Below are 14,311 nucleotides of genomic sequence, written 5' to 3' on the forward strand. Positions count from 1 at the left end.
ACATGTTTATAGTTTTACATCGGTTGTTCCGCCCTGACATGCGAAGTGAACCGCTCTACTTATGAGTTGAAAGTGTTTATATCAATATTCAATATAAAAACATGTTCACTCTGCTGTGAAGGTCAGTTGAGCTCCTCTTGATGATGCAATATCCTGTTTACGGTTCTGCACTTTAATTTCAGAATAAAAGTCCCATCTTTACAGTTGCTCCTCCTGACATGTGAGAACATTCACATTGCTGGACGAACGTTTTTAAATGATTCCAACAGATTAAAACTATTGTTTTTAATTCTTTCTTGGTGTAAAACTTTTATTTTGTAGAAACACAGGAAGTTCATGTGACACACTGAAAATAGAAGAAACACAAAGACGAGAGGAAGAGGAGGAGAGACGTGATGAAGAGTCTGTCAGATCAGAGAGCTGCTGCTGAGGAACACCAACCAATCAGTGAGACGGAGATCAGATCTGAGAGGCTGAGAGACAGACGGGGGAGAGGGGGAGAGAGAGAGAGAGAGAGAGAGAGAGAGAATGATGACTTCATGGTACTTGAAGTATCAGTTGATGCTGGTACTGTTGTACTTCTACACTGTGTACTGTGAGTACTTCAGCTCGTTACCTTCAGTCCACATGTGTCCACAGCTCGTCCGTCTCTGCGTACAGACAGCAGTCGTGCTCGTCCTGCAGTCGGGTATCCGTCCTCCACCTCCAGGTGAACCACCAGCAGAGCCGACTTCAGGTAGACCAGCACCCGCTGAGCAGGACGCCAGTCGATAGCGAAGCTGGAGAGACACACACAGAGGTCAGAGGTCAGTCTGATGGACCGTCAGAGGCTCAAATACATGATCTTTAAACAAGTGGTTCACCTGGATCTCAGTCTCTGGATCTCAGACAGCAGCTGGAACTGACCCAGGTAACGCTGCATCACCTCCAGCAGGGCGGCGCTCAGCTCAGACCGCCGACCTGACAGACCATCCTCCACCAGACCAGCAGGGCCCTCCATCACCTGTAGAGAGACACTGTCGCTTTAAGAAGGGCCAACCAATCAGCAGACAGGAGGATGAGGAAGTTACCTGCAGTGTGAAGCGGTCGTCGTGGCTCCAGGTGACGGACAGCTTCAATGACTCCGGCTCATTGGACGACAGGTCTGTAGAGGGGCGTGGCCTGAGCTCCAGACACAGCTCTGATTGGTTGAAGGACAGCAAGTTGATCTGCATGACTTCCTGTACGGCAGAGAGGGACGCCTGCAGCCTGACAGGTAAACAGGAAGTTAGTGACCAATCACAACGACCGAGCGGTGCCACGTGACCCGATGACACTCACTCGTCTCTGATTCGCTGCCAGCTGATCAGCTGACCGAGTACCACCTCTGACTCCGCCCTCAGCTGGGTCAGCTGATGGTCGCATGACTGCAATGCATTGTGGGCCTTCTGCAGAGACTCATCCAGGTGTTCACAGTGCTGCTTCTGAAGGACACAAGGAGACAAGGAGATGAGAAGATAAGACAAGGAGAGGAATAAAGGAAATGACGAGGAGACACAAATACAAAAATAGATAAACACTTTTTATTATCTTTTCTTACGAAAAGAGAGAGAGTGTGTGTGTGTGTGTGTGTGTGTACCTTGCTGTGCACACGTTGGATCAGCTGTGTGAGTGTGTGTCTTCTGTTGTGTATCTGTGTGATTTTGTCCTGCAGAGATCTGAGCAGAGTCTCCGTCTCCTCTGTCCTCAACCTGCTGTCCTTCTTCAGACACTTCCAGCTGCTGCGAGCCACGCCCCCTAACACACACACACACACACACACACACACACACACACACACACACACACACACACACACACACACACACACACACACACACACACACACACACACACACACACACACACACACACACACACACACACAGCATTTTATCACATGTGTACTGAGTGCGTTCTCTGTGTACTGAGTGTGTTCTCTGTGTACTGAGTGTGTTCTCTGTGTACTGAGTGTGTTCTCTGTGTACTGAGTGTGTTCTCTGTGTACTGAGTGCGTTCTCTGTGTACCTGGTTGAGGGGGACAGGGTTGCGTCATCAGTTGCTGGGCAGACTCCAGACCCTCCAGCAGTGACATCATGGAGTCCAGAACAAACAGCTGACGACCCAGAACCTTCTGGACCCGTCTGCTGTCCTACAAACACACATGATCAGTGATCAATAATGATGTATTACTACTGATCAGATAAAGTGACGTCATAAAGTAACTACGGTTTAACAGGGTTTCAATGAGTATTTATACACAGACGGACCGTGAGGTAGAGAACCATCCGGGCTGCTTCACAGTCCGGCTGGTCTGAGTCTCTGCAGGACTCCAAGAGAACCGGATCACAGCGCTGCAGAACCCTGAACACACAGAACCAGAACCTTTACTGAACTACTGAGACCAGGATACTTCATGGTACTTGTACGACATACTGTACTACATCTCAGAGGTACATATAGTACTTCATACTGTACCTCAGAGGTACATATAGTACTTCATACTATACCTCAGAGGTATATATTACTTTGTGTGACGTTAACGTGATTTAACGTTAGCCGTTAGCTTCAGCTAGCTTACTGACGCTGTCGTTAATCGTGTTTTCAGCCGCTTCAGTTACTAACTCTACATCTTTTGGGACATAAAAACAACTGGTAAACGTTAAATAACATGATAAACATTTCATCTGGGACCTAATGTAACGTTTAATTTGAGAATATAGCGTTAAATGTTCGTTAAATGTTGAGAGACTTACGATCGAGCTTCAGCCATTTCTGTTTTCAAATCTCCGCGGCTCTACGAGCGATGTGATTGGCTGCTTGGCAGTGACGTCGTAGCACGTTGAGCCAATAAGGAATTCCTTTAAAAAAAACTTTATTGACAATATCTTCGTTCACAGGGACATGTAGTGAATATAAATACAGGAGCAGAACCTTAATGCTTTATTCTTTTATTAATACAGTTTGACAGCTTTCCAAATTCTACTTTTTTAAATAAATATTTGTATTTATGATGGAAACAATATGTGTTGATGAAAAACTATCAAAACAATGTATACAACATTTATGATGTTTTTATGAGAACGTGATGTCAGACACGTTATTCCTACTTCATTTATTGATATGTCGCAGTGTTTGTTTTTTATTGTCTTGTTCTGCGTCGCTTCTCTTTTGTTTTGTTCTTCTGTTGTATGTTTGAAACAGAATAAAGTACAGTAGATACAAAAACACTTTTCAGTAGTTGTGGATGATCACATTGTGGTAGTGTAATGTCTTAATTAAGTTCTACATCTTTGTAATACATATTTGTAAAAGTTAATTTTACTAATTAATTGCAATCAAACTTAGTCATCTTTGTCATTATATCAATAGAATCCAAGTTTTATTATTTGTTACAAAAAGGAAGAAGTTTCTCTGATTCAATCATTTTATTTTTGTTTTTAGAATAAAACAAAGCTCAATATTGAACCAATTCGTTAAAATAAGTATTTCATTTCTTTTTAAATATCATAAACACATGGATCACGTATACTCTGGTGAACATGAAGTATAATCACATCAATAATCTGTGTTTTTATGTATTTATTAACAACTAGAAGTGGAAGCTGCTGTTTAAACAAATAATTAATTAAAACAAAACATCTCTGTAATAATATATAATACAAATACTACATTTCAATAAACATTTAAACTGTCTTTATATCTGCTTACAAATGCATGCTATTATTTTAATTAAATATCTACTGTTTTCAATATAATACATTCATAATAACAATTATTTGTTCTGTTACTAGAAGTTTTATTACAATATTTAGATTGTATTCATATTTCAACCTCATTTACAAAGGTTATACAAATATATAATATATGATCTGTTATGTATATAAAGTTATAGCTCTAATAAGCATGCAGCGCGTGCTGCTGCTGCAGTACATCTCCTTGCGCTCAGGTCACGTGCTCCTGTGTGTTGACTCTAGAGAATCTCAGTAGAGCTCTGCTGCAGAGAGGCTAACGGCAGAGCTAGCTGTCCTTCGAGGACAAAACCCGCAGAAAGCGAGACACCGACAGAGACATGAAGACACCGAGCGGACAGGTGGAGGTATGAGGTAACCAGCACGAGGCCGGTAACGTTCACAGGTAGGTCTTCAGAGCAGGTGTGGATGTGACCCAGATGATGCTCAGACCTGCTGCTGATGCTAACACACAGCTAGCTAGCGTAGCTAACTCCGCATACCGAGCAGTCACCTAGTAGCGGGTTTTAAGCGTTAGCGTGAAGCTCACAGGCCGGTTTAGTGTCTGTGTGTCCGGACAGACGTTGAGCATTAACGTAAACATATGGAGGAGAGCTTAGAGCAGAGAAGCTAACGTGTTAGCTTAGCATCCTGCAGAGATTCCTCAGAGTAAAGCCGGGGTGCTGATGATGCTAGCTGGGAGCTAACGATGCTAACTAATGATGCTGAAGTCTCTCCTCTTCTGATCTAACAAACAGAGTCAGACATCTGGATCTGGATCTTAATCAGGTTTTTATAGACCCAGGTTTTACATTTAGTGGTTTTTAACCGAGACCTGGTCTGGTGTGGCCTAGACCTGGTCTAAGATGTGGTCTGGATGGAGAAACATCTGTGACACCCCCCCCCCCTCTTTCTCTTCTGACAAACACAGAACTGGTTTCTAGTCTACTAACTAGTTAAACTAATGTTTGAGGTTCCTGATGTAGACCTGGTCTGATGTGGTCTGGATGGAGGAAACAAAGACAGAGAAGTCTTCATTTCTTTGTTTTTTTGACACACAGAATAAAGGTTTCACTTGTAGTCCAGGTCTGTAATGTACCTGGTCTGGTGTGGTCTCAGTGTGTCCTCCACACAACCTGCAGACTTTAGGACCAATCAATCAGTCATCAGTAAGAACTGAGATCCCTCCGCTGCGTTAACTAGTGCCTCCGGTGTTACACTGTTCTCTGTCCCCCTCCAGCTGATTACTTTTCTTGCATCACAAACTGGAACTGTGACATTTTTGTTTTTTTTATGCAAATACTTTCCAGAATGAAACTATTTGATTGGCTGAATGAAAACAGGTTCTCATCTACACCCGTTTTTTTAAAACTGTGGACTCAAAAATATTAATAGTGCAACATGTAAACAAAGCAATCATGCTTGTTTTGGAACTACATTTCCCACAATGCTCTTTTTTTTGTAGTTTCCATGTAGTCAAAGTGTTTAAAACATGAGGCTTCGTTCTGATTGGTTTGCTGCACAGACAGAATGACGACGGCAGAATTAACGAGCTGTGATGTTGTGTTTCAGGTGTGATCAGGTGTGTGTGTGTTGGGACAGCAGCAGGATGCCCATCCCCCCTCCTCCCCCACCACCAGGGGGACCCCCACCTCCCCCCACCTTCAGCCAGGTAACTCCACACACACACACACACACACACACACACACACAGAGTCCTCTTCATCTCTGTGAGGATTGATCTGCCTCATCCTTGAAGAGGCAGATCATTAAATTAGCAAAATAAAATTTAAAAGATTGCCCCAAAAAAACAAACAAATGGCGACGGCAAATGGGGTTTATGACAAGTCGCAGGAGATTTTATTCAAAATGTCTGAACCAGCATTTATCATAATTAAACGGGAGCTAAAAATCGCCATGGCAACGTAATCACCATGGAGGAGGTCACATGACGCAGAGGTTTGTTTATGACGACGTGGCGTTTTATTGAAGCTGAAAATCAGAATCATTAACGTGTAAAATAAAAACACGATGAATCAGCTGTCCTGCTGGTTGTGTTGCTGCTTCACACTCTGCTTCTTCTTCTTTAGTTTTTTATTGGCGGTTGGTAACACATTACTGCCACCTAGTGGACGCTCAGCTCCAGAGAGACACTCCCAGTTAAAGCGCGGCCATCTCTCCTTTCAGAACTCAGCAGTTATGATTTATTTTACTCATGATGTAACCCCCCCCAGGCCAACACCACCCCCCCCAAGCTGAGCAGAGAGGAGGCTAAAGGTCGCGGCGCTCTGCTGACCGACATCTGTAAAGGCACCGGGCTGAAGAAGGTGGCGGTGGTGAACGACCGCAGCGCTCCGCTGCTCGACAGTAAGAGCCAAACACCAAAGAGCCTAACACCCCCCACAGATCACCCATACATTCGCTTATACCAATACCTACAGAACCAGCCTCAGCAGCAGGGGGCGCCGTCTGAGGAGCAGCAGAGGACGGCACTAGAGAGTAAGACAACAAGCCTTCTGTGACCTTAGAGGATGACTGCAGGAGGCAGCAGGGTGTCAGCCAGCCGCCATGTTTCCTGTCCAGACGCTGAGTAGATCACATCCTAAATAACACACTCAGTAGATCACTCCCTAAATAACACACTCAGTAGATCACATCCTAAATAACACACTCAGTAGATCACTCCCTAAATAACACACTCAGTAGATCACTCCCTAAATAACACACTCAGTAGATCACATCCTAAATAACACACTCCGTAGATCACATCCTAAATAACACACTCAGTAGATCACATCATAAATAACACACTCAGTAGATCACATCCTAAATAACACTCAGTAGATCACATCCTAAATAACACACTCAGTAGATCACATCCTAAATAACACACTCAGTAGATCACATCCTAAATAACACACTCAGTAGATCACATCCTAAATAACACACTCAGTAGATCACATCCTAAATAACACACTCAGTAGATCACATCCTAAATAACACACTCAGTAGATCACATCCTAAATAACACACTCAGTAGATCACATCCTAAATAACACACTCAGTAGATCACATCCTAAATAACACACTCGGTAGATCACATCATAAATAACACACTCGGTAGATCACATCCTAAATAACACACTCGGTAGATCACATCCTAAATAACACACTCGGTAGATCACATCCTAAATAACACACTCGGTAGATCACATCCTAAATAACACACTCGGTAGATCACATCCTAAATAACACACTCCGTAGATCACATCATAAATAACACACTCGGTAGATCACATCATAAATAACACACTCAGTAGATCACATCCTAAATAACACTCAGTAGATCACATCATAAATAACACACTCAGTAGATCACATCCTAAATAACACACTCCGTAGATCACATCCTAAATAACACACTCAGTAGATCACATCTTAAATAACACATTCAGTAGATCACATCCTAAATAACACACTCAGTAGATCAAATCCTAAATAACAAGCTCAGTAGATCACATCCTAATTAACACTCAGTAGATCACATCTTAAATAACACATTCAGTAGATCACATCCTAAATAACACACTCAGTAGATCACATCATAAATAACACTCAGTAGATCACATCATAAATAACAAGCTCAGTAGATCACATCCTAATTAACACTCAGTAGATCACATCCTAAATAACACACTCAGTAGATCACATCATAAATAACACACTCAGTAGATCACATCTTACATAACACACTCAGTAGATCACATCCTAAATAACACACTCCGTAGATCACATCCTAAATAACACATTCAGTAGATCACATCATAAATAACACACTCAGTAGATCACATCATAAATAACACACTCAGTAGATCACATCCTAAATAACACACTCAGTAGATCACATCATAAATAACACTCAGTAGATCACATCCTAAATAACACACTCAGTAGATCACATCATAAATAACACACTCAGTAGATCACATCCTAAATAACACACTCAGTAGATCACATCATAAATAACACACTCAGTAGATCACATCCTAAATAACACACTCAGTAGATCACATCCTAAATAACAAGCTCAGTAGATCACATCCTAAATAACACACTCAGTAGATCACATCCTAAATAACACACTCAGTAGATCACATCATAAATAACACTCAGTAGATCACATCATAAATAACACACTCAGTAGATCACATCATAAATAACACACTCAGTAGATCACATCATAAATAACACTCTCAGTAGATCACATCATAAATAACACACTCAGTAGATCACATCCTAAATAACACACTCAGTAGATCACATCCTAAATAACAAGCTCAGTAGATCACATCCTAAATAACACACTCAGGTCATTTAACTCAGCGTTCAGGACGTTGTTACCATGGTGACAGGACCTATATTATGGTCTGGACAGAGATGACTCAGTGAAACATGACGCACATGTTCAGAGGATTTATTAATCTCTCCAGAATAAATGTAATAAGTAAAGTTTTGGTTCCAGTGGTAGTTAGTCTGAAGGAGCTGATCACAGATCAGTCAGTGACCTCACAACACACAACATGTCATATTGATCATGTGACACAGATATCTTGTTACTTGTTACTTTTCTTCTGTCTCAGATGTTTCTGTTTGTATATTTAACTCTTCTTTCTTTCTCTGATATATTTAATGAATCAGAACTGATTGTTGTTTGTATATTGAATCAGATTTAATAAATTAAATCCCAGCGGCTGGTTAGAACAGAATCCTGCAGCGTCCTGCAGACCACCTGTTGATCCCTGTTGTTATTGTTTAGTTTGTTTAATGTAAACAACAACAGTTAATCAGCTGATCAACACTGTTTGTTGTTGGTTTCATCTGCACACAAAGAGAAAGAAAAACCTCTGTTTACACAGAGTTGCATGTTGGAATGACTTTCATCAATATTATAATAAAGTCTCTTTTATTTTATATTTATCATTATTATAAGAGTTTATTTAATTTATAAATAATATTTAAATTACATTTATCTTTATTATAATAAAGTCTCATTATTTAAATTACATTTATCTTTATTATAATAAAGTCATTATTTAAATTACATTTATCTTTATTATAATAAAGTCTCATTATTTAAATTACATTTATCTTTATTATAATAAAGTCTCAGACGTGACCGCAGCACAGCTCAAGGTGGATGGATACACAGCTTTGACAGGAAGTAGTTCCAGCATGTGACTCCCTGTGAAAGGAAGAGTCAGTCAGAGGAACCTCCACCGCAGGACTACAGGGACCAGCATGCAGCACAGAGGGTTAGCATGCTAGCTAGCTCGCTTAGCTAATCAGCACTCCCAGCAGCAGCTACACTTAGCAGTATGCTAGCTAGCTGACGCTCAGCTTCCTGTTTACCTGCTGTGGAGAACACCTGACTGACTGTTAGACGGTCATTCATATTTATTCCAACGCTGCGCTCGTATCAGTAATAATGATATTATTCATGTTTCCATTGAGTGTTGGAGGTGGAAGAAGACTCTGATATTTGACTTTCGTGAAAGTATTAATTCATGATGCATTTGAAGAAAATGAGACTGGTGTTGGAATGAAGCAGAATGGTCAGATAGAAGTTCCCACACAGGTGTGTTCAGTTCATCAGACCTCAGGTGTGAGGTGGGCGGAGCTATGGTGAGAGTACCATGATGTCACTAAGCTCTACGTACTAACCACCATTTAAGGTTCTTTATTTACACTTTACATGTTTTGTATTTTTTTGTATTATAAATACATTTTATTTATTTATTTTTTGTTCCTTATATTTTTGTAATTCTATTATTTGCAGTGTACGTTTATCATTTTATATATTAATTAGCATTTCTATTGTATTCCTTTGTTACCCAGTGGACAGGTGAGGGAGGTCTGATGACGTGACACCTGTGAGGGTTATTACCATATATCTTTATAGACAAAACGCGAATCCGAAAGTGACCAAACTGCCACTTCACTTTTCATTTTGTAAGATGTTTGATAAAGATTCTCTGTCCTGTGATGTCATAGATCATAATGTTATATAATGACTGTGTGTTTGTCACTCATGTTGTGCTGTCGGCGTCATCGGAGCTGCGAGAGAGCGTAAACACTTCATTCAATTTTACCGTCTCTCACCTCACCTCACTTCACCTCACCTCACTTCCTCTCACCTCACTTCCTCTCTCCTCAGTGTTTGACGTCATCACCTGATCTCACCTGCATCTCCTCCTCACACCTTCACACACTTAACTCATAGTCAGTGATGTCATCGTAGTGTCATCGTTAGAGTGTAGTGACATCGTTGCCCTCTGGAGACCCCTCGTTCACCTGTCCAATGGTTGTGGTTCTCAGAGCCCAAAGGAGGTGGAGCAGCAGCAGCGGGAGCCAATGGCAGTGCAGCAGGAAGCCCGTCGGATTCTGTTCCACCAATCGGAGGGCTGTTCACGGGGGGGGTCCCCAAACTGAGACCAGTCGGAGGTGAAGAGATTCTCTGTCATGTATTCTTTTATTTCTGCAGTTCTTCACTTTTGTACTATTTAGTTTTATAGATTTGTTGTTACATGTGAGAACATGTAATTAAATGTCGGTTCATGTCGTTAATGTGGCTACATGTGGCTACATGTCGTTAATGTGGCTACGTGTCGTTAATGTGGCTACGTGTGGCTATATGTCGTTAATGTGGCTACGTGTCGTTAATGTGGCTATATGTCGTTAATGTGGCTACATGTCGTTAATGTGGCTACGTGTGGCTACATGTCGTTAATGTGGCTACGTGTCGTTAATGTGGCTACGTGTGGCTACATGTCGTTAATGTGGCTACGTGTCGTTAATGTGGCTACGTGTGGCTATATGTCGTTAATGTGGCTACGTGTCGTTAATGTGGCTATATGTCGTTAATGTGGCTACATGTCGTTAATGTGGCTACGTGTGGCTACATGTCGTTAATGTGGCTACGTGTCGTTAATGTGGCTACGTGTGGCTACATGTCGTTAATGTGGCTACGTGTCGTTAATGTGGCTACGTGTGGCTATATGTCGTTAATGTGGCTACGTGTCGTTAATGTGGCTACATGTGGCTACATGTCGTTAATGTGGCTACGTGTCGTTAATGTGGCTACATGTGGCTACATGTCGTTAATGTGGCTACATGTCGCTACATGTCGTTAATGTGGCTACATGTGGCTACGTGTCGTTAATGTGGCTACGTGTCGTTAATGTGGCTACGTGTCGTTAATGTGGCTACATGTGGCTACATGTCGTTAATGTGGCTACATGTGGCTACATGTCGTTAATGTGGCTACGTGTCGTTAATGTGGCTACGTGTGGCTATATGTCGTTAATGTGGCTACGTGTCGTTAATGTGGCTACATGTGGCTACATGTCGTTAATGTGGCTACGTGTCGTTAATGTGGCTACATGTGGCTACATGTCGTTAATGTGGCTACGTGTCGTTAATGTGGCTACGTGTGGCTATATGTCGTTAATGTGGCTACGTGTCGTTAATGTGGCTACATGTCGTTAATGTGGCTACGTGTCGTTAATGTGGCTACGTGTGGCTATATGTCGTTAATGTGGCTACGTGTCGTTAATGTGGCTACATGTGGCTACATGTCGTTAATGTGGCTACATGTGGCTACGTGTCGTTAATGTAGCTACATGTGGCTACATGTCGTTAATGTGGCTATGTGTCGTTAATGTGGCTACATGTCGTTAATGTGGCTACGTGTGGCTACATGTCGTTAATGTGGCTACATGTCGTTAATGTGGCTACATGTGGCTACATGTCGTTAATGTGGCTACATGTGGCTACGTGTCGTTAATGTGGCTACGTGTCGTTAATGTGGCTACGTGTCGTTAATGTGGCTACATGTGGCTACATGTGGCTACATGTCGTTAATGTGGCTACATGTGGCTACGTGTCGTTAATGTGGCTACGTGTCGTTAATGTGGCTACGTGTCGTTAATGTGGCTACGTGTCATTAATGTGGCTACGTGTCGTTAATGTGGCTACATGTTGCTACGTGTCGTTAATGTGGCTACATGTGGCTACGTGTCGTTAATGTGGCTACGTGTGGCTACATGTCGTTAATGTGGCTACGTGTCGTTAATGTAGCTACGTGTCGTTAATGTGGCTACGTGTGGCTACATGTCGTTAATGTGGCTACGTGTCGTTAATGTAGCTACGTGTCGTTAATGTGGCTACGTGTCGTTAATGTGGCTACATGTGGCTACATGTGGCTACGTGTCGTTAATGTGGCTACATGTGGCTACGTGTCGTTAATGTGGCTACATGTGGCTACGTGTCGTTAATGTGGCCACGTGTCGTTAATGTGGCTACGTGCCGTTAATGTTGTGACCTCCATGTTCCCTGACAGACGGTTCTTCTGGACGTTCTCCGTCTACTCGAGTTGCAGCGCCCCGCCCCCCCAGCCATCGCCATGACGACACAGAGAGCCCTTCCCCTCAGACGCTGTCGTCCACGGAGACGAGTCGCTCCCAGCGCCCCTCCCTGCCCAACTTGAGCTCCTCCCCCTCCTCCTCTGCAGCTTCCTCCCCCTCCACCAGCATGAAGCACTCCTCCTCCGCCCCCCCCACCTCCTCCTCCTCTCTGTCGCCGCGGTAACGCCCCCTCTCCTCCTTCCTCCTCCTCTTTTTACAACAGAGAGAAGCCCCTCCCCCCAACCCCAAACAACACCCCGCCCCTCCCCTCCAAACCTCCCCCGTCTCCTGGCAACAGCAGACGCCCTCCCACCTCAGGGGGAAACTCCACCTCCTCCACCCCCTCCACCTCCTCCCTGGCCCCGCCCCCTCCACCCTATCGCATCGCTAATGGTCCGACCGGTGGCGTGGAGGCGGCGCCCGACCTGCCGCAGCGTCACAACTCTCTCGGCAACAAGAGGGCCGCCCCCTCCCCCGGAGGCCACACCCCCACCAGAGGCCCCGCCCCTCCCCCACCCCCGGCCTCCCCCACCCCCTCCCAACAGGTGGCCAACAGGCCGCCGCCCCCCATCAGAGAGACGCCAGGTAGAGGAGCAGGTGAGGGCTGAACACACTCGTCACACACTGAATCCAGCTGCATTCTGGGAAATGTAGGATCCACCAGTGACTTTTTAAAATGTATTTATTTTATTTGTATTTATTTTTTGTCCTTTAATTGTTTTTGTTTAGTTTGAGTTATTTGTAATAATGTATTGTATGTATTTATATTATTAGTCATTTAACATGGTTTTGATGGCATCGATCTCTCTCAGCTCCTCCTGTTCCGGTCCAGCCGTCGTCGTTGAGACCAGGGGGCAGAGAAGCTCCGCCCCCGCCTCCTTACAGGACTCATGGTAGCCCCTCCCTCTCCCCTGACCCCCCCACTAGAGGAAAACCTCCTCCTCCGCCCACCCGCACCCCCGCTGGTCCTCCCCCACCTCCCCCTCCTCTCCGCAATGGACACTTCTCCTCCTCTTCCTCCTCTTCCTCCTCCATCCCTCGATCGTTTGTCGGTGAGTACGTGAGTTTAGTCCCTCGTGCTTTTATTTTGAAAACATTGGCAGGAAGTGCAGCGTCATCTTAACAGAGATCAATAAAGAACTTCTGACCCCTGACCTCTGTCCCCCGACCTTTTGACCTCTGACTCGTGTGTTCTCCTCCTGCAGATGACTTTGAGTCCAAGTATTCGTTCCATCCTCTGGACGACTTCCCTCCTCCAGACGAGTACCGACACTTCACCAAGATCTACCCCAGCAGAGCCAACAGAGGTACAAGTACACGCAGTACTGCAGCACGAAGTGTTTCTTTATAGTACATGTAATACTTAATAATCTGTTTGTTTGTGTCAGTGATGAGAGGAGCTCCTCCGCTGCCTCCTGTTGGGAGGTGAACCATGAGATGACATCACCGCTGGAACACACACACACACACACACACTCCACTCCATCCTGTTTGATGACATCACATCTGCAGCATCCAGCGTCATCGTCGTCGACGCCTTCATTGCCACCTCGTCTACGCTCTCATCTGATTGGCCGAGTTCTGATCATGTGTCTTAAAGTGATGAAGAGGAGCGGCGTTCTCCTTCCTCCTCCTCTCTGGACGCTTTTAGGTTTTTTTTGCACTCGCACTTTTTGTTTGCAGCTCCTCGTGAGGAGGTGATGGACTGATGAAGAGGAGCAGTGTGGGGGGGGGGGGGGGGGGTCTTTACAACAACTACGTTGTGATGTCATCAGAAATCCTCGTTAAGTTCCAGTTTAAAGTCGTAATATTACGAGAATAAAGTTTGACTTTACAACAGAGAGTCGGGACACAAATATGTTTAAAACTTTAAACAATGTTTGAAATACAACTTTTTATAGAAATGTTCTTTTTTTACATGAAATAACATTTGATCTGTGAACCTTCAAAGCTTCACTCACAACGTTAGAACTCGAGTGATGACGTCATCACTATGACGTCATCACTATGATTCGTTATTTTGACTGAATTAACGTAACGAAGTCCAGAGAAACCAAGAGAGCTGTTTCTTTATGCTAAGCTAAGCTAACTCGTCCTGAC

At 43.7% G+C, this 14,311-nt stretch overlaps 2 protein-coding genes across 2 annotated transcripts; one reads left to right on the forward strand and one right to left on the reverse strand.

Moving 5' to 3' along the window:
• Nucleotides 1–197: 197 nt before the first annotated feature.
• LOC306709600 (uncharacterized protein) lies at nucleotides 198–2,800 on the reverse strand. Its single transcript, XM_079177810.1, has 9 exons — nucleotides 2,775–2,800; nucleotides 2,289–2,382; nucleotides 2,047–2,170; nucleotides 1,619–1,776; nucleotides 1,321–1,463; nucleotides 1,071–1,248; nucleotides 864–1,003; nucleotides 617–779; nucleotides 198–473 (listed from the first exon to the last, which is right to left on the reverse strand). Exons 1-9 carry the CDS (start codon nucleotides 2,789–2,791, stop codon nucleotides 408–410), a joined length of 1,083 nt encoding a protein of 360 aa, XP_079033936.1. The 5' UTR covers nucleotides 2,792–2,800; the 3' UTR covers nucleotides 198–407.
• Nucleotides 2,801–4,016: 1,216 nt separating this feature from the next.
• LOC306709593 (WAS/WASL-interacting protein family member 2-like) lies at nucleotides 4,017–13,924 on the forward strand. The gene is given in 9 exon segments (XM_079177802.1): nucleotides 4,017–4,155; nucleotides 5,322–5,421; nucleotides 5,984–6,248; nucleotides 10,125–10,250; nucleotides 12,148–12,359; nucleotides 12,361–12,808; nucleotides 13,024–13,263; nucleotides 13,417–13,518; nucleotides 13,600–13,924. Coding segments are annotated over 8 exon segments (1,497 nt in total). The 5' UTR covers nucleotides 4,017–4,155; nucleotides 5,322–5,358; the 3' UTR covers nucleotides 13,641–13,924.
• The last annotated feature ends 387 nt before the right edge of the window (nucleotides 13,925–14,311 follow it).

This window comes from Pholis gunnellus, assembly GCF_910591455.1.
Source record: "Pholis gunnellus genome assembly, chromosome: 17".
In the NCBI taxonomy this organism is placed as follows: domain Eukaryota; kingdom Metazoa; phylum Chordata; class Actinopteri; order Perciformes; family Pholidae; genus Pholis; species Pholis gunnellus.

Excerpts from the sequence above, each read along its gene's own strand:
- LOC306709600 (XM_079177810.1), bottom strand. Across the intron at positions 1,777-2,046 it reads ACCCTGTCCCCCTCAACCAG|GGGGCGTGGCTCGCAGCAGC; the intron begins GTACACAGAGAA and ends TGTGTGTGTTAG. Across the intron at positions 1,249-1,320 it reads TGGCAGCGAATCAGAGACGA|GCTGCAGGCGTCCCTCTCTG; the intron begins GTGAGTGTCATC and ends TTTACCTGTCAG.